Below are 24,320 nucleotides of genomic sequence, written 5' to 3' on the forward strand. Positions count from 1 at the left end.
TCAGTTGCTATACAATACAACAAAAAGTCAAGCAGAAGTTGAAGGAATAATAACAAAATAACAATGTTTTGCAGTGCATGATAATGTTTGCAGCGCCACCTCACAGGAATCGACAAAACTATTCCAATCAAAGCATGACCTCCGAGAACTGCACGCATGCAAAAACCCGCCGACGCCTGCTTGACAGGCTCCGCTGTGCGCTCAAGATCTCATTCACACTAGGCCGACACGGCACCGATTTTGGTCAGCCGACTGTTGGCGACAGCACTGTGAATGAGCCAATAGTGTGAATGAGCCTTGAGCGCACAGCGGAGCCTGTCAAGCAGGCGTCGGCGGGGTTTTGTATGCGTGCTCTTCTCTGAGGCCATGCTTTGGTTAGAATAGTTTTGTCGATTACCGTGAGGTGGCGGTGCAAACATTATCGTTCACTGCAAAACATTGTTATTTTGTTATTAATCCTTGAGCTTCTGCTTGACTTTTTGTTGCATTGCATAGCAACGGAAGCAAGTGTTAAGCAGCAGTATAAAGAATAAAAAAATCAACGCATGAAGTAGTAAAGAAAACAGAAACACATCGTCTCCTGCCGAGATTCGAACCCCGGTTTTTTGCGTGGGAAGCAGACATTCTACCTCTGAGCCACGGCCGGCCACGGCGGGCTGTGTGCTACCGATCGCAGCGCCCCAAGCGGCGTTACGGTCGTTTGGCTTCACTTTTGGAAGCTCGTTCCGGGCACTCTCCAATTCTAGGTCACTCTAGTTCTAGAGTTACTGTATATGCTACCAAAAGTAGTGTAGGGAGCATATACAGTAACTCTACTCAGTTCAACCGAGTGAGGGATCGCTGAACTAAAACTCTTCCTTTCGTGCGGCGCTTCGCTGCCGTCTCCGCTCGCCCACTCGTTCCGCTGGCGCGTAAACCCACTGAGCTATAACTCTCTAATATCTCGTGCCTGATAACTCTCCGGTCCTAACGACGACCTCGAAGCAGTAATTGTTTACTTTCATCACCCAAATGTATTATCATAAAACGAAGTTGCGGAGGCATCAACATTCAAACAGCTTAAAAGGATACTTTACTGACATTTACCGTGCATAAAATAACATGGGCATGCGCCCACATTAGATTTTTTTAAGAGTTCACAAGCATTGCTAGAATTAAATTGTGGGCCGCACGTGTTTTGCAGTGAAGACACAGTTCAGTAATACATACCGGTAAGATTGGCAAAATTGTTTTTCTCGTCTTAAGCAAAATTTTCTCATTTTAAGATTTCTAGATTGCGAACTGAAAGGGTGATGGCAAATAATGATATATCGCACGTAGATTTGTCTGGATGGCCTTAATGCTTAATTCAGGTGCAACATCGTCAAAAAGTGACTTTCGAGCAGCTTCGGAAGTAATCTTCAGGAGCAGTACTTAATTTGATTGTAAAAAATATTTTAGCATAAAATATTGTTTATGCTAAAATATTTTTAGCATGGACAATAACAAGCAACGGGAAAAATAGTAAAACATGTTGTGTATGAAACATTAATAATATTTGCGCAAACATTTTCTAAAGGCACAAGTTCTTGATATTTTATTGAACTAAATACACGCGGAAAATTCATAAAAATGTACACCTAAGACGTCACCTGAAAGACCCACGGCAGTAGAATACTCTAAAATAGGATTTTTCATTGTACCTAGTCTCACACTTGAGTTTAAAAATAGAAAAATATCCCTCCTGCCAGCATTTGCTTCTTCGTGGAAAATTCAGAGAGCTAGCACTTGCGTCCGGAAATTTTACAATAGCCAACTATAGCCAACCAGCCCAGCGTTTAAAAAGAGAATCGGCGATGTTCGCTTTCAGGGTCTGGGACGTTTCATGTGCAATGACCCCTCTGCTATGACAGGTAGGGAAAATGGTGCGAGTGCATGTGCTCTTCCGTTTTATGCGTATTGTAATCTGAGAACGATTCATTGTCACTGTATTTATCTTTCTTTCCTCTTTTCTCGTGTTGCTTTAGCTTTTGTCTGTTCTGATTAATTTCTTGCTCTCTTATGTCTTCTTTTAGAGCGCAGCTTCTAGGGCGCCTGTTCCTGCGTTTCGCGCTGGCATCGTCCCTCCGCGTAACCGAGCGAACGAGCACATCGAAGAATGAAAGAGCGAACGCGGAGCGCAGAGGGGGGGGGGGGGGGAGTGAAAGACGGCGGTAACGTAGAGATCGCGAGGAGGAAAGCGGAGGAGGAGGGTATGGCGAAAGCGTGAGAAGAAAAACGTGAGAAGACCGCTACGAGATGGCGCCAGAGTAGCGCGCAGTCGTCTTTTCTCCGATGGCATGTGGCCAGCGCGTCCACTGATACCACATATGGAAACAAAGCGCTGAATAAGCGGAGGTCTGTCTGCGGCGGCTGCTGTGAATCGCGCCCACGCGTCTCCCACGCGCTGCCTCTCGCGATCTCCCGATTAGCGAGGCAGTCGCACCGCACTTCGCTCCGTTTGCAACGTGTCGTACGAGACAGATTGTCCGCGCCAGCCAATATATCGTGAAATTAAAAAAAACCTATAGAGCTGCGCTCAAATTTCTCATTAGAGAGTGCCATAATCGTCGGTGAATTTCTTCTTCCTTTTTTTTTCTTGTGGTTCTATGTACGAAATGCAGTACGTATTTTGATTATTCTATATGGGCGAGCTCAGCACTTGCTGTCGATATCTTTGACTTTATATTTTTTGCCTTTACCGTGTGGTTGTTCATGCCCTCTAACTGTACACAGGCGGACCGGGCTTTGTCAAGCTGTTTCTAAGCAGCTTTTTCCTGACTCGCCCTTTCTCCTTTGAAGATGAACTAAAGATCAATTTAATTTGAGGTTTCGTCCGGAGATTTTCACGTAACCTGGTCCCGCGCCAGCTGACTCCATCCTATACGCCCGCAAATTTTCTAATCTCATCACGCCACCGAATCATCTGCCGTCCTCTACTGCGTTTCTCATCCATTTCCACCCATTTCTGTTATTCTGGAGTAGCCGCTGGGTTGCCCCACTTTTAAGCGGAGCTTTACAGCGGCGGTGATTGAAATGGCTTCTAAAGACTCCAAGTGGTCTTGCGCGTAGCTCTCGAGACTAGCAACCTGAGTCGTAAGAAATAAAAGTTTTACGCGTGCGTATAGCTTACCTAAGCAGACCCTATTTATAGAAGATGTTAGAGTGCATAGCTGTCAGCACAAAGCAGCAGCCGAAGATTCCATGGTTTCTCAGACTTAAAATGTACATCCACTCTATCACTTAACACCCAATTAATAATCACAATGCCTTTTGCCATACCAAACACATGTGGACGGGTTCTTTAGTGTGGCCGGTTCATAACGTCTTGTAGAAAGTTTGTATAGGCGCACCGGACGTCAACTTCGCTCCGAAATCTCCCACGAGTGTGATGGGTGCGGGAGACATAGATGCAAAGTTGGTGACGCGCCGCGTTCCTGTCTTTCTCTGCAGCCCGTCGGCCGGACAGTGCTGCGACGAAGCGTGCGGCTTCAAGAACTTGTCCAACGTGTGCGCAGAGGAGACGGAGTGCAGGGAGCAGGCCACATGCGAGTATCCTTTGTCGCAAGGACACTGACGGTTGATTCTGGAATACAGCATCGCTGACTATGTGCGAAGCAGAAAGGCAGAACTCGCGATCGATCTCGACCAACTTCACTCCTTAAGTGTATACGGCAAAAATTTTACACGCGTCCCGCTTTCGCTTTCTCCTTTAAAACAAAAATATGTCGTGAAGAGGACACAAAGCAGGTTCATTGGACACACAATTCAGTGACATAATTATCCAAACGGGTACAAATTTTGTGATCTACGCCGTACTATGTTTGGTTTGGTGGCTCTGCTGGAGGTATAGATTTGTCCGGAGAGAGCACAAGAAACAGTCGATTTCTTTCTTTCTTTCTTTCTTTCTTTCTTTCTTTCTTTCTTTCTTTCTTTCTTTCTTTCTTTCTTTCTTTTCTTCTTTTTCTTTTTTTCTTTTTTTCTTTTTTTCTTTCTTTCTTTTTTTCTTTCTTTTTTTCTTTTTTTCTTTCTTTCTTTCTTTCTTTCTTTCTGTAAATGCTTGAAAAGGCGGCAGCGCAAAAAGACACGGACGGAGACGAATCAGTCGTCTCCGATTGACAGGCTCCAGTCAATCGTGATAGCAAACACATAATTAACAAAGGCGGATGGTCCATGACAAAGAAATCTTACGAATGAAAAGCATTCGTATTCTTACCCTATATAATTAAGTTCGCCTTTAATGAAGTCATAAGCAAACGATTTGACAAATCTACTACAGAGTTAAATAAGCCAGAGATACCGAAAGCTTAATAATGCCAGGGAACACACGGGAATATTAACATAACTAAACGCATACCGACTTAATTGATTTAGTTTAGTATTTGTTGATATTGTATACCGAGAAACATGTTTAAAGAACCACATGCAACTTGTACAGACCAAACCCACGAAACCTCTTCTTTTACGCTTTACCTACATCGCCACAGGGCATTGCGTAGAAAGGGAAGTAGCATATCAATATAGTACAGATAATAAACGTCGTTATATAAAATACAAAAAATATATACAGATTATACAAAATTATACAATACTTGCAAAAATTATACAAGATTAGGCTCGAATTAATAGCTACAGACCGACAAAAGCAATTTTACCAGTGTCTACGTTATCACAAGGAAGAGAAGAAACGATTATTATCAATTAGGGTGACAACATAGCCTGGTAACAACGTCGTATATGATCTTTGGCTATTGATACGGGGTGATAACTGTGGCGCAGTTCTGCTTTCGTGGGTATTAATGGCTATGAAAATGTAACGCAGCCTTGAAACTTTGTTGACAACAGAAGCATGACGGTTGAAGCGCCGGCTTGGTGGGCCACTCTGACGCTTTGTTATCAGTATGGTAGGCAGCAGCAGATTAGGTTCATATCCCTCGTTTCAAATGACCAGAATTAATTTAAAATGCTCTACTTTTCTGTACCACGCCCGAATAGAAACATCTCTAGACTGCGCCCGCGTGGCTTCACGTACACCCCGCATGCAGTGATACGTACATCTGACCAAAAGTGGCTCTTCCGAAAGCAAATTCGGGTGCATGATCGCAGGAACCACTGCCTACACGCTTTGATCGAGCAACCCACTCAAATCATTGCTCATCTCTAGCCCGGATAAGATTCACCTATATTCGCGGCAGGTCTACTTTGTGAGGAAACGACCTTAGAAAGGAGTCTTAGAACTTGCAGTGTGTGAATAATCAAGATTTATATTTCGAATTGGTGTTTGCTGTTTGATGATAACAGGATTTAATAATTTTATATTCTGTATTTTATATTTGCTTTCGGATGAACCTCTTGTCTTACTAGGGTTATTGGAGTTTGTCTAAAGATAGAACAAACGTGAAAAAAAAATTTCTCCTGGCTGTTTAAATTATAAGCCCTCCGGAGCTACTCGGCTGTACCTGAGACATGTGAAAAGTGAACCAGTAATTTCGCATTCGTTAGGGTTCGCTGTTGCACAGGAGGGGTATCTTTTGAGCCAGCATAATCGTTTAGTGAACTGAAAAATTATTGATGTCTGCGTATAGATTATGCGATATTTATGGTTTGTTTTTCGGAGCTGCACATAGGTACACGAGTGGCGCGGAGTTCCCTATATATTTTGTAGGCCGTGTGTACTGACGAGCTTCATTTTGTTGTATTGAGGGCGAAGCTCCTTAGTACTCGGTGAGAGAGTGTTAATTCAGCGCCATACTGTTATGAAATGGGAAAATGTTCGCGTCAGCTGATTAATATGCGGGTCCCATTAGGTGAAAACAAAATTTTCTGCTAATGGGAGGCTGCCGGTGATTGCGTTCGTTGTCGCTCCTCGACGGCCACGGTGATCAGCGGCGACCGTGCCGCGTGCGCACCGGGTCGAGCCAAGGCCGAGATGACTCCGTGCGCCGGTGGCAGCCGCGTCTGCGTCCAGGGCGACTGCTCGCAATCTGTGTGTCTCAAGTACGGACTTCGCGAGTGCAGCCTGGCCGGCGCAGGCCGGTTCTCCTCTCAGCAACTTTGTCTGGTCGCCTGCCAAGACGGTGTGTGTGCACGACACGTATGCACGCGACTGTGGTGGGCCACAAACGAAAAGTTGTCGTAACGCGTCGTGAAATGTAAAGCTCGTAAAAACATGCATTGTCCTTTCAACGGGTTTTCATTTCCTTTACGATTTACAGAAATATCATTGGTAAAGGCTGAAAATTGGCACCGAGACTTCGTTGAACTTCGGTGAAGACTTGTCGAATTTTTCATCGCTCAATGTTAAACATAGACTGCTGACATTTCTCAAAGTTTATATGTACCACGTGGCATACAATCTCCGCTTCACACCTGCCGCAGTAGCTCGGTGACTATGGCGTTCTGCTGCTGGGCTTTAGGTTGCGGCTAGGAATCGCGGCGGCCTCGCATTTTGATGAGGGCGAAATCCAAAAACGCTCGTATGCTTAAATTTAGGTACAGGTCAAAGAACCCCAGGGGGTCAAAATTAATACGGAACGCCCTGCTACGGCGTCCCTCATATAGCCCAAGGACTGATTTCGGACATTAACCACAATGAATAAATAAATCTCCATTGCATGCAACTACACCAAATGTTCATAGTCATTCGGTTTACGTAAAATGGCGGACAGTAAAGTCTATAGCCTAGAAAAACGGTGCACTTCGGAAGTGTTTCGTGGTGTCTTAGAGGAGATTAGAAAGCAGAAACGGACTTCCGTTTCACATGAGTATAAGGCAGGGAACTGTTGGTCTTTTATGCGAGAACCAGATTTAATGTCGGGTGTATTTTGCTAGTTGACGTCGCTGGTCATAGGCGTGTATACACTAATTTTACGCCGAGGGCTGACAAGTAATACACAGCCTGTGGGCCTATATATTAGAACACAGGCAGAAATATTATTCGCTTGATTATCGATTGATGCGGGTCACCAGTGCTGCACGTTTTTGTCATGACAAGAGCGCAGGTATCGTGAGCCATTAGGTTGATGCACTCTCACTGAGGGAAATCCATGTCGATAACTCACCCTGAACGTATTCCGTGCAGTCGCCACTCCAGAGAAACAACGCGGACGCGAAGGGAAGGTAATATAGTCGGGGTAGGCAAAAGAGAGTGATGAGATGAAAGACATATAGGCGAGACTGGGTTAGTTATAGAGAGCACGGCAAGAGAAATGGCGGAATTTAAATAGGCTTAATCTGGCAATAGAATTGTGTGAGTGGTTAACATTGGTGCCCAAGCCTGTGTAACTTCTCCCCATACGACCCTTCGTTTCCCCCGTCTACGGCAATAGAGTTCGGTTCCTGCAAGCCCGGCTGCGACCTAGCTTCGCCTTCGGCTCGTGCGTCGCTCTGCGGCTTGCGCCTTCCTCCGGGTGCCTCGTGCAACGACCTGCTGGGCTACTGCGACGTCTTTCAGCGTTGCCGGCCCGTGGACGACGAGGGACCGCTGACGCGCATGCAGCGCCTTTTCTTCGGCGCTCCTGTCGACGCCATCAGGCTTTTCATCGCGGTAAGCTTTAGTTTTCATTTAGAAACTGTTCTAAGCTTCAGCCTTGATAGTTGCGAAGAGGCCATCAGTTAGAAGAACGCGTCCCTAACTTGCCAACAAGCTCTTTCAACTTTCTAGGACATTTCCAGAAATAGTCCGTGAAGGCTGCGTCCGTCTTCTGCGAGCGCTGTGTGGCCCTATTCAAAGCTTTCCTGTACACTATCGCTAAAAGGCACTGCACAAGAGTCACACTCGTTATTGAAGAATGCACTTGTGCAAGCCGAAGGCTAGTGTAAGGCGTGCTCGTCAAATACGGCCTCCTTCACTGTGTCCTGCAGGGCATATAGATGTTATGTAATATACAGGGTGTTTCACTTAACTTGGGCCAAACATGAATAATACGCAAATGCCGCGTAGCTGGACAGAGCCAAGGTAATGTTGTTTGCCGTCGCTTGGAGATGCTACGATTATTTTGTGCATTCCGCCTAACTGCATAATTAGTCTTAATTAATTAATCAACTTCTAAATTATTATAATTAGATTAAAAGTGTTAATGAGAAAATTGTAGAGCGACATCAGAAACTCCCGATACAGCTTTCTGTTGCTCAATATGTGCTACGTAAATGTGTTTTTTCCGAGCGTGAAAGAAGTCCGGGAATAACGCAGAATGGCCGCACGACTGGCCGCTCGAGGCACTTCGCATGTATTCGCGGGCATCTTTCAGGCTCGGAAAAACACTTTATGTAGCACGTATTGAGCAGCGGAAAGCTGTATCGGAAGTTTATCGTGTTGCTCTACAATTTCTCATTGACACTTTTCATCTAATTATAATATTTGAAAAGTTCATTAAGACTAATTATGTAATTAGGCGGCATGGAAAAACTAATCTGATTATCTTCAAGTGACGGAAAACAACATTACCTTGGTTCTGTCCAGATACGTAGCATTTTCATATTTTTAATGTTTAGCTCAAGTTAAGTGAAACACCCTGTATGTTATCATAGTGAAAAGTGAAGTGACGCCGTCGTCACGTACGCTCGAAATGTAAGCCATATTTCAAACCTCAAACGCATGACTACGGTACTCCGTGGTTGTTTCGAGTGCACACTGCAACGGTTCCTCGACTATTACGCCAGTCATGTTATAGGAAAGCTAGAACTATATCCGCCACTCGCGATCGAGCCGTTGCAGACTTGAATGCAAGCCGTCACACAACAGTAATATGGTTTACAATCCTACAATATTTCGAAATATCGAATCAAATGGTTGGATATTACATGCTCCAAGCACAGTCCCAGCTTAAATATGTTCAAACTTATTAACTGGAATATTAATAACGAGCACGGAGCCGACAACCTACTTTACCTATTGTGGTCTCTGTTATATTGCAAATAACTATTGTGCTGTTAAAGGTTTTTGGTGGCATTCGGAAATTGCTTCGATTCAACTAGCTTCGCTGCAGTAGAGGATGCAGCCCAGTTAAAACGTTCAGTAGTCGGTACATCGCGTATACACCCCGGTCGTGAACAGGGGGAACGATCGAGCCATCGAGCTCCTGCAACTCGTGTCCTGCGAAATTGTCACTTTGAATGTACCGAACAGCACTGATATCACCTACAGCAATGTTTGGAACTCCCCTTCCTAATAGACATTGCGCGCCGCTTAACATTGCTTCTGACTGGGTTGGTGCTAATAATCTATGCCAGGTTTACCGTCTGCTACTGGGTGCGGTGCGTGCAGTCGGACCCTCCCAGGGCAGTGCTGGTGCTGGCGGTCTCTTGCTGGCTAGTGGCGCTGGCTTTCCGCTGCTGCGCCGCCCTCACGCCCACTAGCAATCCCCACAAGAAGCTGTGTGGTCAGTCGTCGCCGCCACATCAGCAGCGGAGTTCATCGGCATTGCCCAGGTGACGCAAGCTGATGAGGCCCCTGCCGGCGACGGTTGCTGGACACAGACGCCGTCCTCGGGTACGAAGCAGGGCTTTCTTGGCAGTCCATATACCCCAGCGGTAAAACGAGTTTGGCCAAATGTGCAGTGCAGCTATATATACCGGCAAGGCAACCTGGCGCTGCCGTCTTTGCCTTTACTTAACACCTATAGGTGTTAAGTAGAGTGATGAAGGCCGAACCCCGGCCGAAACGTCAGTAAAGTCCTGTTATGTTTTTCCTGCGTGCTTCTATTTGTTTTTAACTATTGCTGTACCGGCTCCTGTGATTGTTTGCTTCACTGATATATATATAATGCTGTAATGCAAAACGCCTCGACAACTTATCTGGTGCACTGATCCCTGTGCGTCATTACCACCTCGGCACCTTTGAGCGCAGGGCAACAGGAGTACTTATGACAATGAATGGCTAGGTTTGATTTTTCGACCCGTTATGACAACATAAAAGGTTCTCGCAAACGTAAATTCAAACAATGGTTGGTTTGGTCCACATATACGCGCTGTACCGTATAACATCACAATCTGGTAAACCACTGAATGGAAGCAGGAGGTTTAGCTGAGTGCACTGATTCGGGGCAAGGAACCGAACGCGCGAAGCCCCTTGCTTCAACCACTGTGGCAGATGCGTGAACATACGCGACAACCGCCAAGTCTGATGGCCTGTCACGGCGGGGTGACGTCGCCATTGTCACGTGTTTAGCATGTTTAGCATAAAAAATAGCCTTCGCCATTTAGCATGTTTAGCATAACTCTACTATGCATTATGTGAGAGTAGGATTTGTTCATTGCGGACGATATGCTCCACACAGCGACCTCCGCCTTCACTATATTATAGAGCGCACTGAATAATAATTTAAGATAATTCATATATATATATATATTGCTCTGAAGGAGTTAATTTGATTTTCTTTTTTAATATTCGGGCCACCAGGGGCTCTCAATGAATAAAAGTAACAAGCAACCTTGAAAAGAAGAGGTTACATAAAACACGGAGCAAAATGAATGCATAAGAGGAAGGAGGCGTAGGGCAGTTGCACAATATGTGAAACTATATATAGCAATAAGTACGCCACCACGTGTTTGTTTCAATCCACTGAAGTCCCGGTCACTGCGGAAGACGTTGTAATATGGTGGGGAAAAAATCCAAGGACGAAATTTCAGAGCAGACCCAAGTTTCGGAAATAACAAAAATAGGAGAAAAAAAAAAGACGAAATGACATCGGGAAAAAAAATTCACGTGCCTTGGTGCGAAGTCCACGAGCATTTTGATAGAAAATGTCGAAAGTACACACCACTTTGATCTTTGGGGGTTATCTCGGAAGCATGAAGCATGCCGTCATGTAGCACCCCACGGAACGCAATGAATGAATGAATGAATGAATGAATGAATGAATGAATCATTTATTTATCGTACCCAGGAACAATCATGTGAGGTCTAAATGCTGGCGCACGCATACCTAGAGAACAAGAAAAAAATACAGCAGGGGAATATCAGTAAAAAATTAATAAAAAGAACAATCTTGTAAAAAAAAGTGTACATACAACAAGGCGCAAAATGCATACGTAAAAAAAAAGGAGGAGAAGGTAAGTTGAACAATATGTGAAACTAAGACACAGCGACGGAAAGCTCAGAACAATTACAGTGAGTTGTGAAAAATATCAAGGTCATGAAAGTGGGCGTTATATAAAGACTGTATTCTGTGGACGGTTGAGGGTTGGTGCATGGTGACAGGCAGCAACATGAAAAGGTCTATGTTCTCTGGTGATCTTGCGTGGAATACGAAAAATGATATAACTGAGGCGTTCGGGGCACATGAGGATACCGTGAAGGAGTTTGAAAAGGAACAGCAGGAAAGCGCGATTACGTCGGCAGCGAAGTAAGGGCAATAATAAATAAATAAATAAATAAATAAATAAATAAATAAATAAATAAATAAATAAATAAATAAATAAATAAATAAATAAATAATAAATAAATAAATAAATAAATAATAAATAAATAAATAAATAAATAAATAAATAAATAAATAAATAAATAAATAAATAAATAAATAAATAAATAAATAAATAAATAAATAAATAAATAAATAAATAAATAAATAACCCGTCTGCATGCGGCATTCTAAATAGCACTATACGTGGGCGCCTACATATTTATTGCGGCTTCTTAATTTGGCACCACGAGTTTAACATTACAGGAGCACCGTGCGAAGGTTTCTGGCTGTGGCTGTTTTTTGGCAAGTTTGCTGACCTTGAAACAATAACGGTGGTGTCCATGCAAGGACAACACAGGACTAGCGCCAGCTGTTAGTGCGTTACGGCCAGTTAACGTCCAATAGCCCCATGGAATCGTAATTAAGACTGTTGGCTGTTGCCACGTAGAAATTTTGTCATCGAACGCTTTCTAATTGCTTTACCCACATTTATGACCTTGCATTGAATCTGCTAGAACGCTCTTGCGAGTAAGTTAGCGCCAATTTGCGCAGCACAGAGAAAATGTTAGCACATGACTTTGAACATTAACGAAGGCCTTGTGTTGGTATGTGCCGTATATGCGCAGCGCCGACCATCCAGGAGGCCATGGTCAACGGTTCAGAGTTTAACGCGATAGCGTTAAGAGCCCCGTGTCGCAGAAAATCCGGCATCGGCGTGAATGTCGACGTCCGTGGCGGAGAAAATCGTCCCCAAACACCCCGACCGCGCAGGCCCTCCGCGTGGCGCAAGGTGTTAGCAAAGGAGAAAGTCATCCCGAACCACCCCGACCGCGTAGGCCCTCCCTTTTGTGCAAGGTTTTGGTGAACAAAAATTTAATTTCTCAAGTGAAATCCGTCAGAAAAATCCGTCACAACCTACAGACATGGTGGCGCCGAATTGTAATTTGAATGTACGAGAAAACATAATTCTGTTACGAGGAAACTCAAGCACAAACCCCTTTTCCAGCATTTATAACAGCGGTGCGCTCGAGTAGTTTACTCGCGAAAATGCAATCCAGATGGCGCTCGCATCCTCGGCAGGTCAAATTGGGACTTCGCCTGCGTAATACGTTTTGGACACGCGCGCGCGTCGAGACAATAGCAAACAATTAATAAAAGTATAAAAAAGGTGCAAATGCCTTCACGTTTTAATATAAGACGACTTATATTGCCCCTGGAAAAACATCTTCCCAGCAATGCATTTCTGTTAAAGAGTGAAGCCGAATTTAAGGGGATCGGCGTAATCTTGGTCTTTGTAAGCTGGCTTTCCCACGTTCTGTGCTGAAGTGAAGCCCACTGAAAGAAAAATGCGATGCGAACGGGGCCCGATAACGCTATTGCGTACCACTCTAAAGGCGAAGCTTAAGCGTCATCCAATTTTCTGAGAAGCTTTTATTAACGCCTCCTTTCTGGTCGGCGTACTGAGCAGTACGCCGACCATGTTTCATTTTAACATTAATTTAGCATGATGAGTTCGATTAGCTATGTGATATGTTTTTTTTTTTTCAAAGACACTCTCTCCTTTCGCGAGTCGCATTTCCGTATCGCATATTTTGTTTCTGGCGTCTACATTTTGCCTCTTTCGTGAACCGATCCCGGAGATAGTGCAGTCTAAATATTTAAAGTGCCATGCACTGGGCCACTCGGTATGTATCATTGGGTGTGTGTCACTGGGCGTGTGCCGTTCTTCAATGGACCTTTTTGACACCAACTTTGGTATGTGCCACTGGTGCCACTAGGAATGTGATAACTATGATGATGATAATGATGGTGGTGACGATGTAATGATTGCGATGACAATGATGATGATCGCGATGGTGATGCTGATAGCTTATGACAGAAAGTTGCAAGGCGATTAACCTCTAGTTGACGTCGATGAAACGTTGTCGCTCCAGCATGGCCCTTACAATAAATTTTACAGTTCATAAACCAGGAAGGCATTGTCTGTCATCGACTACAACTAGACATTTAATCGTCTTCAAACATCTTTTCCTTCTTTTGGTGTCTTTTAGTGGACCCCTTGCGTCGACGCAGACCTCGCCACTCTGCTGGTGCGTGCTCGATGGGTGCTTGTCGTGGAGAAGATGAGCTGACGTGCCATTTCGAAACGGCACATTTGTCTATCGGCCCACATCGGTTCTACGAAGGGCAATCACCGTGACCTCAATAATTATGAACATTTACATTTATGAATACTTCCGATTAGCGATACGAGCTATATACGTCAGCGCACAGTTCGTCTACAATTGTTGTAAATACCATTTCGAAGACAGAAGCAATGTTTCTCTTCACTCATTCGTCGTGTTCCTCGGGGTTCTTCCACTGCATGGAACACCACCTTTGTATTCTAGCGTTTCAGATGAATAACTGGTCTGCCAGATATCACGAAACGAACCACAGGAACACCAAGTGCCCGAGGGCTCACTTTGCATCACAATATAGTTCAGGTGTCTGTGTCGTCCTGAAACAACAGATTTTCCCCTCGTTCCTTACCGAAAGGTTCCCTCGTTCTAATCTGGGACCCGATGCTGTTTCGTAGTTGTTCTTCTAACGCATAGGAGTGATCCCAAACGATGACTCCACAGCGCTGAGTGAGAACAAGGGTAACTTAGGGGCACTAATTTGTTGAGGGCGATTTTTTGCAGGGCATTTCAGATCGAAGGATCCACCTCTGCGCAAATCGAAATGCCAGTGCAAGTAATCAACGTGGCATTTAGTATACTTTGACGGCGCTTCCATTATACACCAAATGGGCAATGGGGACACCCAAGCTGGAACCCGGACTGGTTCGTGGGCTGGGAGCTCGACGAGACCTATCGCGGACAGCGATTGTCATGCATGTCACGCTGATACGCACATGCCATTCGCGACTTGGTACGGGAGCACGGCGTTATAGAAAGAAAATGCAAGCAAAGTAGATGATTCGTATTGTATTTGGAGACAATATAAGCCGCAAATGCTGCAAAATTGTGGCCCCGGGAGCCAGCGTATTTAAGTGTGTCACAAAAACGCAGTTGACGTGAATGATACAAAATTCGAATTTCAATTATTGGAGGTAACCTACCATAAGACGCTCAATGACCATGACAGACTGATGAGAGAGAGATGGCTAGTCTGCAAACAGCTGCGAGCCGTCGTCTCCTCTGAACGTGCTGGATGTGCTGCGCGAGGAGTCGTCCGAGCATAATAAAAGTTTATTCTCTCGTCCGAACGTTGAGCGGTGGTGTCCAGCTCACCCACCAGTGGGAAACAGATAGGGGCGAAAGAAACGGTAGGAGAAAATACGATGAGAAATATTTTTATTTCATTGAAAAACACTGCTAAACCCAACGCTAGGGGACATAGCAGAGTGGTACAGATCATGTATCAGAAGACAATAAGAACAGAATATCTGAAAACAAAGCAATCAATACAAACATTGTTGCTATACACTTGTGTTAAGCATTGAAACATGAATAACAATTATTTGCGAAGAGATGAAGCATCCTACCACACTGGCCTTAAGATTCTTCCATTCAATTAGTGCACGCGAAAAAAAGGAGTATTTAGAAACGTTATTTTTGTGTTTGAATAACACCAAACTAATACAGTGACGCCACCTGGTCGCATAACACGACAAAAACTGGACGTTTTGAGAAGTTTGGCCTGCTTAGCTGACCTTTTATTATCCTAGATCGTGGAACTCGGGCGGCGTATTCTATTCTTTCAGATATTTGTTGTATACCAACTTTTGCAAGTAATTGGGAAATAGAAGTCCAGATCAAGACAAAGAAAGAGAATGAAAGAAACAATATAAAATTTCTTGGTGAGGCGGGATTTAAAGCCGGGTACTCGCGGTCCGAAGGCGAGCGTCGTACACTCACGCTTGCAGAGCTCCGTTGTTTCGTCAGATTTAACAAGCGTGGAACTGGCTTAATTTTTTGTGCATCTCTCACTTGCATTCTGCCTACTCTGATAATACTGGTGCACAACTAAATTAATGCTTAATTCTCTGCGAATCTTGCACTGGTTATAAAAAGTTTGCAACCCTGTGCGACGAAGGTATACAGTAGCAAGTAGAGTGTACTAGAGTAGCAAGTTAATGCGCACTCTATATCGCCAATTGTGCGTATACATCTCAGTTTCTTTTTTTTAATTCGCAGTGAAATGCAAACAGGTAATGAGTGTTAACAGAGAAGCTAAGCTACTGAGAGTGACAGTACGTCAGCAGGATCACCAGATTACTTCAGAAGAGATATCGCCGTCGCGCTAAAAACGCATCATTGCTGCCCTTGCATGGTTGCTCGCGCGACAGCGATGCGACAAAGACGTAATAATTTGAGGAACTAAAATCATTAACTTGTTTTATTTCAGTTAATAATAGGTGCTGTCTTCCGTCAATTGCTAACAAGGACATGCTGAAGGGCCATGCGAAATTATAATAGACCCCTTTAAATAGAGTGTTTTCATGCCATGCGTCTAGAGCCTGCCGTGTTACACATAATCCTTACATATTACCCTACACTAGCTTTCCTTTCTTAGCGGAAAATTAATGTTCAAAAGCCTGGATTTACTTGCGTGCAAAATGAATTCATGGTATAGTGGCATCAGACCCACAGATTAAAGGAAAAGCTAAGGCATACCTAATTAGGGCTGGTCGCGTAACCACTAAGTGAGCGTCATGCAATTATCGCAATTACCATAATGCACTTTCCGTAGTATAAAGTGTATCGCGCAATATGAGTAATGCTTTTTTCTGCTGCCCATCGATGCTCCCGCCACCTCGTTCATGTTTCATGGTGCCAGAGAGATTGCGGAGGGATCAACACATCATGACAAGTCACTAAAGCGCTCCATCCACATCTCCCTGCGGCCACTTTATTTGTTTACAACGATGTAAAATTATCTTTGTGGTGTACTCTAAACACGAAGCGAAAATAAAATTATGATTGTGGTAAATGGAAGATGCGACGGCAACGCATTGCGCGCTTGACACGGGCATTCATTGCTAAATGCTTCTGTAAATCGTCGAAAAATGCTGAACATTATCTGCTGTGCTACAACTACGAAAAAAAAAAAAAGACTGTCTTTAGAAAGGTGCACGTCATACACGCACATGTAAATACGTAATGCTAGCAGACGACGCGCGGCGCATGGAGCCAGTTCCCGCCAGGCGGCGACTCTTCTCGATCTCGATGGAGTCTCCAAAATCAACGTTGCACAACACTAGGAGTGGGCCGAACGGCGCTCTCCCGCTGAGGCGCCGCGCGTGGAAAAATTGTGCGAGGGCGCTGCGAGCGAACTGGATTGGGGCGGAGACGCGCTCTGCGGCATATTCAACGTACTTTCGCTGCGGGCGCCGAGGACGATTGCGCATAGTCCGCTCTTAATAGTGCTTTAATTCAACTGCAAATTTATGTTTACACCATCTTGCCAAACATATATATTTCAGGCATGGATTATACAACGCGTCGTCTTCAGTTTTGCTGTCGTTGTCAAGCGCGTCGTCTGCTAGCGAGCGCGCGTTCGCTACGCGGACGCTGGCGGCGCCCAGTTTTTCTCACAGAACGTCTGTGTAGTACATTTGGTTTTATGTTTTAGTTGCTTTGGTGCGCTCATGACTCTTGACGGCGGGTACCAAAGGTAGCTTCAGTCAAGTGTCAAGTCAGTGCAAGTGTTATTGATATGCTGTACGACGCCGAATAGTCGTTTCCGTACGAATGTAACGCATAACAGCACTATTGCAGTCTCAAAGGTGAGAGACCGATGCAACTTGCAAGTGCGGACTGTTATTCCGAATGATTGTGCTGCCGGAGAGTTGTGGCTGTTGCGCAGAGGCGCAGCCTCCTGAGAAAATTAACGCAGGGGTGTTAATAAGTCCGGCTAATAAGCTGCTAATAAGCCCTGCTAATAAGTGTAATAAGCTGTCATTCAATATAAATGCCCCGTTTTGGGGCAGCCTGTAAATCAGCTAACTTGATTCAGGCAAGGAAAACTTTTTTTTTTTTTTTTGACAGCCTCACCATCTTTGCAACCCATTAAAACAGGGTGCCCCATGGGGTACCACACTTATCTTCTTGAACGAACGCAGCAGATCTACACATATCTGTACGTGTATGTGAGGTATGCCGTTTCTCTAATTGCTTCATTATTGTCGTTATGATAGTGCGTCGAATAACTGGAAGCAGCCGTTTATAATATACAAGCTGCTTAGTTGAGCGGACAGACATTTGGGAATGGCATTACATTTATGTATGAAATATAGGATAAGCGTAACATGTTTTTCTCGGAAATCAGACTCGAGAATAACTTATTTTGTTTACACTCCTATCAAAAAGTCGAAGAACGCAGCCACCTGTTTTTTTTTCTTTTTTTTTTTAGTTCAAACAAATTTGTGGGTTTTACGTGGCAAAACCACGATATGAGTATGAGGCACCCGGTTTAGATTTCCCCACCTGGGGCTTTTTAACGTGCACCTAAATAGAAGTACACGAGTGTTTTCCATTTGTTACCATCGAATTCCGCGACGGATTGAACCCGCGAGCTCCAGTTTAGCAGCGCAACGCCGTATCCACTATACCGGGTGTTCGAAATTAAGGTTTAGGGAATTTTTAAAAATCTCCTGTGGCAGTTAGCACAATTCTCATTGATGAGCTGGGTTATTCGAAGAGGCGGACACGAGAATCACGAGAATCGAAACACCTATTCAACTTATTAACAAAATTCATTAATGAACTTCTTAGTTAATTACTTTACGACACATATCGCAATTTACGAATTGTAGCCGGTGAGGTTGCAAAACGCATCCACTTGAAATTTCCAGAATGACACCAGAATGACACCGACCGCGATAAATGACCCCGTACCAATTACTCCGCATTCTGTTAAGCGAGTAAGGCGGAAACTTGAATAGAATGTTGCGCTGCAGTTTTTTTTTTTTTTTTTCAATAACAATGTTTCCCGTAAATCTGAGTACCCGCCGCGGGGGCTCAGTTAGCTAAGGCGTTGCGCTGCTGAGGACGAGTTCGCGGAATCGAATCCCGGCCGCGGCGGCCGCATTTCGATGGAGGCGAAATGCAAGAAGCCCGTGTGCTTGCGTTGTAGTGGACGTTAATGAACCCCAGGTGGTCAAAATTAATCCGGAGCCCTGCATTACGGCGTGCCTTATAATCAGAACTGGTTTTGGCACGTAAAAAACCCCAAAAGAAGAAAGAAATCTGAGTACAAGGTGCCGGATGGGGCAGATATGCTTTACTTGTTTGAAGCGGCAAGCAGGAAGGTTACATATGTTTCTCCGTTTGCGTTTCGCAAGACCTACTGATGGAAAACTATATGCGGAACAATACACACGAGAGATACAGGCTGCTTGAAGAACGAGAAAAATATTTGTTCTCCAAAGGGAACCGTACAATAACATAGTAGAATGAAAGCTGACACTGCGGCCGCAATGCACGGGCAATCACCGAGCGGCATTAAAAAATAAAATGAAGAGAAAGAAAGGCATTTGTTCTTAAGACATATATACATGTCATATTCGATTATGAACACCATTTGAGAGGTCTGAACGCAAATATCAGCGCGCGAAGTAGTGCGATTGACCCTGCCGAGCAGTATCGCCAGCAATTTCCAACGGCGCGACCTTGATGCGGCCCAATCCAGTTCGATCGCAGCGCCGCCACAGTATTTTTCCACGTCGGGCGCCTCACTGCAAAGCATGCGCCGCCCCAGCCGCTCGTCCCACTCGACCATATTCTAGTACACTCCACACAACACTACCAGTGGTAGTGTTGTGCAACGTAGTGTTATGGTTATCTGGGTTTCTATGCTCTTTTTCTGTACTAATTCTGAATATAGCACAGTCTAAAATTGTGGGCCAATTCCGAATGTAGTGAAAATTGATCTCGAAGGCTATGCTTTTATGTACTTCAATAGGCGGTGTCCAAAACCCACCGTCTATCACGTGTTTCCGGCTCCCGAAATCGCTTTTCCCGCATTCAACTAGCCTTTACGATAGTAAGTAAGCAAGTAAGTAAGTAAGTAAGTGGTCCTGATCAAAGAGGTTGAAAAAAAAAAAAAAAAAAAAAACAACTTCTGGAGTGGCGGCGCCCGTTAATGTTTACCAGCAGGGGTGAAGCCAGCGCTTGCCCTGACTTCACCTCTGAAAGAGTGCCGCGCAGGCTGCAGTCCGCGCAAACCTTAAGTGCGTTTGTTGTGCGAATATAAAGAAAGGCTAGGGTAATTGTAAAATAAAAGGTCGTTGTTTCTAGCTAAATATTTAGCTGAGTGTTGATATCAAGAACTCTCAAAAAATGCACCACGACATTCAGATTTGCTCCTAAAAGCTGTGAAACAACAGTGTACATATAATATAATCTTCACAGCGAAATTAGCCATCTGAAACATGAAGGAGGCGAAAAGCAGGTGTTTCCCATATTCCACTATTCCCTGATGTCTCTTCTTGCCCTGAGTAAGATGCCGGCGGCCTGGCGTCACTTTCAAAGCAGCAGCGCCCATGGAGGAAGGAAAAAAACGTTTACCTCCATGGCAGTGCTACTCCAGAAATTTTTTTTTTCAACCTCCTTGGTCCTGAATCTTTTCACTCAGGGCAGGCAACGCCACAGGTGAGTTGGAAAGCAAGAAACAAAGAAAGCAAGGCTACAGTTAGAGTGTACTAGATTCTAGTACACTCTAGCTGCAGTAGCAAAGCGCAGAAAGTAAGGAGAGAAAAAACATAAAAGGATCCGCATTTTAAATACAGAGGGCGCCACCTTATGGAGCGGGGATTTGGACTACCGATCTCTACTATCTATAGTATGGTGGAGACCATAGAGTTTCTCATAAGGTGAGAAACTCAATGGTCAAGAGAAATAATTTGCACACCACCTATGAGGCTTTCTGCACTCTTAAAGAAAGTTTTCATCCTTTGGGGTTTATCTTGTCTGCTGTGCGAGCCTTAATTTTCTTTACTGCTGCGCGCCCGGTACTTCCAGGTAACTTCCAGCTAGGTCATGAACGACATGCGCGTCATCAGCATGACATAGCAATCTTGACAGGAAAGTAGCGAGCGTAGAGTTTTCGGGAAAGGAAATGCAAACAAAGCACATTGCAATCGGGCTAGTTCAGCCCAACTCGAAGCTCGCTGAAATCTCAGGCCAATTCCAAACCGACAAGCCGACACCACCCGCTTCTTTCGGATTCATTCAAATGTCCTTACAGCCATGCATGTTTGTCTTAAAGACGGAGGAAGAAAAAAAAAATTTTTTCCCCCCTTCCTCCATGGTCTTAAAATCGCAGAAAGATTTTGCGCTTACCTCTCATCTATTCTGCAACTTTTGTAGTAAGGTCGAATTTTGTGGTTCAAATCGTTCAATACTCGTTACTGCTACACGCCTTGTTTGTCAAGAAACAACTGGGAATCTGCATTCGCCTGTGCCTGTCAAAATGCACCTCGGCATATTAATAGAAATAAATCTCGAAGGCCATGCCTTGCTATACTGGAGAGACCAGAAGTGGCATATCCGTCACGCTTTAAACATCACTCGATGAGAGCGGTGCAAACGAGGGCGAATTCAATTTTTTTTCTTTGAAAACAAAGCAAGTAACAACGCCAACTGTAGCATGTGGTGTTGCTGCAAAATTTGAGCAAGAACGAAGTAGCGGCAAGTCCAAAATGATTCGGTTTCGGTTCAGTTAATTTTAGAAAGACGTATTTTAGGAAAGCTTGCGTAACTTTATTGATTCCACAAAATTTATACTACAGACATTTTAGAATGCCAGGCATAAGTATGGTGTGAGATTACTTGTTGTGAGGTGACTTGTTTTTATGCCTCAGTCTGCTGTGGAAAATTTAAAAATATGGTTTTGCGCATACTGGGGTAGGTTGAAACCACGTTTATAGAACGGTGTGCGTAATATTTGCTTCTGGCTTATGATCTTTGCATAATTACAGTCCACTATAGCTGAATTTCACGAAGCGACTTTATTCAGTATGGAGAATTAATATTGTACAGGAGTGTGAAGTTGAGAGACATTCCGAGAAAACCAGTGATTCAACCGAACCAGGAAAGTCAACACAACACCATGGACAACACGGCTCTGTGGTTCTGTTAACGGTGGTCGTGCACACTCCTGCTGCTGCGCTGTTTTTACTATTATTATAGATGTTCCTTGATATCCTAATGCCATCAACATTTGTGATAAATGGTATAACGAAAACACGATTAACAACAATAATAAATGTGAAGCTTCATTGCACCATAATAGAAGTGAATAACTTTAGGCCATAACTTTAAGTTAATTATTCTATAGAGCGGCCCGCGTCAACCCAGGGTTGACCTTCAGGATTCAATAAAGTTCTCCATACCATACCATAGCAACAACTGGCTTCTATCAAAAATCATCAATTGTCATGTTGTACTGATTCAGCCCTTCTGCCGCTTCAGCCAACGTTACTAGATTACCTCTTTAAGCAAAGTAATCTAGTAACGGTGGCTTCAGCTACTGCTTCAGTTGGCTTCATCTCTCCAGTGACAATAATTTCCCGGCGTGCATTCCGTGCATCGCTCGTCAGCCATATTAGTCTTGATGGCTTGTGCATTGGTTGTTTATGGAAAGTTTGTTTTTATATACGACGTGAGTGCAGTGGAATTATGTGATTACCCTTGATACTTGGAATAATGGATATATCTCCCGGCCTGCACGACAGGTAAGCCAATGTCATGTTTCATATGATGTTCTGCTGTCAGCAGTCAAAAAACGCTGGTGTGTAGCTTTGCCCTCGGATACGATCGCTGGGGGTCGACGGAGATGCCTGCGATACTGAGCGATGACAGCTGTCGCGAATCGCCGAATTGCATCGTGGAATACGCATACGCCAGCCATCTGTTCGAGTCTCAAGCGAGCGTTAAGACGAAGGGTCATCACAATCGTGCCGGACATAGCAACCGTCCGGAGACGCACGGACGGACTTTAGGGTGTGTCTATCCGTGTTCTTTCCTCGCGACGAACCGCGTTCTGCGCGTCGCTGCAGGGAGTTAAATATTTGTACAGCCTGTGAACGAGTTGGCATAGGCCAGGCATCTCACAGAGTCCATCTGATCGAGTCCCGGAGCCTCTGTACGTGAGCGTGTTAGGCCTAACTACTGAGGTCCGCATTCGAGTCGGTCAGCGCGTCGACGGCGAGCACGGCATCTTGAAGCGATGTCGCTGTTGACACGCGGCAGCAATTCAGGACCACGGGCTTCCTCTCACAGAGCGCCCTCGCCCGCGACCCTGAGGTCTTCGAGGGGCACTGGGGCCGCGACCCGCGTACGGGACTCCCGTGGGGCCCCGTCGCGTCGCCCGAGGGGTTGAGGTGGGCGCTGCTGCGACCCTTGTCTTGCCAGCTTTGAATGGAGATCCCAGCGGGTTCTCGGCTGCGCCGGCTGCTAACGCGGAATTCGGCCCACGCGCGAGGCTCCGGGCGCGGAGCGAAACGGAAGGACTGCGCCCCGATTCCTGTCGCGGGCTTTCCGCGCTCCGTTCACTCTACAGGGGCGTGTCTGTACGGACTGGTTAATCTGTCCTTGTCGATCGGGCAGTGTGTCGTCGCTGGGTCAACCGAGCAGCGAATCGGCAGTAGTGGAAAGCGCCTGCGACGGTTGTGCACGACGGATGACTTGCGGCAGTGTGTATTGCATTGCCCTGCAGCCGTGGCCCGCAGAGCGTCGTTTCTGTCCGTTGGCCGAGTGTGCGTGGCCGCCATGCTCGAAGACTCGGTTGTTTAAGTACTTACACTGCTGTTAACAGTGAATTCGCATACATCTGTTCTCTGTACGGTTAATCGGTAGGCGATACAAGAACTGCTGATGTTTTCTGGCATGACTCGAAGCAGGCTTCGTCTGTGCAGTTAGAAAATCAGTGGTTTAATTACCTTGTAATGGGATTCATTCATCATGTTTGGCAGCGACAGCAATGAAGAGTAATTTATTTATGTTGCGTAGCGCAGAGTTCAAAGTTAATTTTTTGTTTTTAATTAGAAGAATCCCTCAGGTTTACCTAGTTTCATGCAAGCGTCGCCTACAATATAAGAGTGTCATTAGACAACTAGAGGCTTCTCTCGTGGTGAACAGAGGTTCGTCATGTTCACGGTAAAGGTATTGGCATGAGGGCCATATACGATATAAATATTTGACATTGATCTGTTTTGGACATGATCGCGACGTATTTAAATGACCTAAGCAGTAACAGCAGCAGTAGTAAGAATAGCAGTTGTTTAGAGGGGTTGGAATTAGATAACTTAATAAAGTTCAGTGTGCGTAGTTGGTCAAATGAGAAAATGCTTACCCTTTATTTTCCTAGGCTGTAGCTGCAAAATATTGTGGTATTTGCCTAGTACTGTTCATTTGTTCCTTTACATTAAACAGTTTTTCATCACCCTTACCAATAGGCAAAGGGAAAAGGGTTGCTATGTGTGCTGTCTTATATGCAAAAAGCATTTCTGCCTGGTAAAAAGCGGAAATGGAACTAGTAGGGCACCTTCTTATGTAACTTCTAATGGACCCATTCACTTCACTAACAAACCTAATTAAGTAATCAAGGGTGGTCAAGGATTAGGTCTGGTACTTCTGGGGGCAGTTCTCATTTTTATCACCACACAATACGGTACAAAAATGTTGCAATAGGCTTGAAAAATAAATGGCAAATAAATTTAAGAATACTTCTTCTGCGTAGTAAGTATGTCAGCCCCGACATTTCTGCTCTAATGATCTGCAAAAATATGTTCAAATGAGCAAACTTGGTTATGGTATAACTTATGCCACTTGGTGAACAATATCCACCTCTTGTGTTGTTTTGCACTGCCTACTACAAACTTGCATACGGCAGGAAAAAGAAATAATGTCA

At 44.7% G+C, this 24,320-nt stretch overlaps 2 protein-coding genes across 10 annotated transcripts in view; both read left to right on the forward strand.

Annotated features, from left to right (window-relative positions):
- Positions 1-14,841, forward strand: part of LOC119455238 (disintegrin and metalloproteinase domain-containing protein 10-like) — a 28,902-nt gene extending 14,061 nt beyond the window's left edge. The window contains exons 3-6 of one of the 2 annotated variants that reach the window (XR_005192862.2): positions 3,472-3,570; positions 5,905-7,564; positions 9,284-9,508; positions 13,472-14,841. Coding sequence is in view for 1 of the 2 variants with exons in the window: in XM_049669908.1 (XP_049525865.1) it covers positions 3,472-3,595 (124 nt within the window). In the remaining variant the exon portion in view is untranslated. Of the gene's footprint in view, positions 1-3,471; positions 3,757-5,904; positions 7,565-9,283; positions 9,509-13,471 lie in introns of those variants that run through there. The other variant, XM_049669908.1, reaches the window with a different exon arrangement.
- Positions 14,842-21,990: 7,149 nt separating this feature from the next.
- Positions 21,991-24,320, forward strand: part of LOC119456502 (rho guanine nucleotide exchange factor 11-like) — a 159,694-nt gene continuing 157,364 nt past the window's right edge. For 5 of the 8 annotated variants that reach the window (XM_049669909.1, XM_049669910.1, XM_049669912.1 and 2 more), the window contains exon 1: positions 21,998-22,143. Coding sequence is in view for 2 of the 8 variants with exons in the window: in XM_037718320.2 (XP_037574248.1) it covers positions 22,115-22,143 (29 nt within the window). In the remaining 6 variants the exon portion in view is untranslated. Of the gene's footprint in view, positions 22,144-24,320 lie in introns of all 8 variants that reach the window. The other 3 variants (XM_037718320.2, XM_037718326.2, XM_037718319.2) reach the window with 2 other exon arrangements.

Source organism: Dermacentor silvarum, chromosome 6, assembly GCF_013339745.2.
Source record: "Dermacentor silvarum isolate Dsil-2018 chromosome 6, BIME_Dsil_1.4, whole genome shotgun sequence".
Taxonomy (NCBI): Eukaryota; Metazoa; Arthropoda; class Arachnida; order Ixodida; family Ixodidae; genus Dermacentor; species Dermacentor silvarum.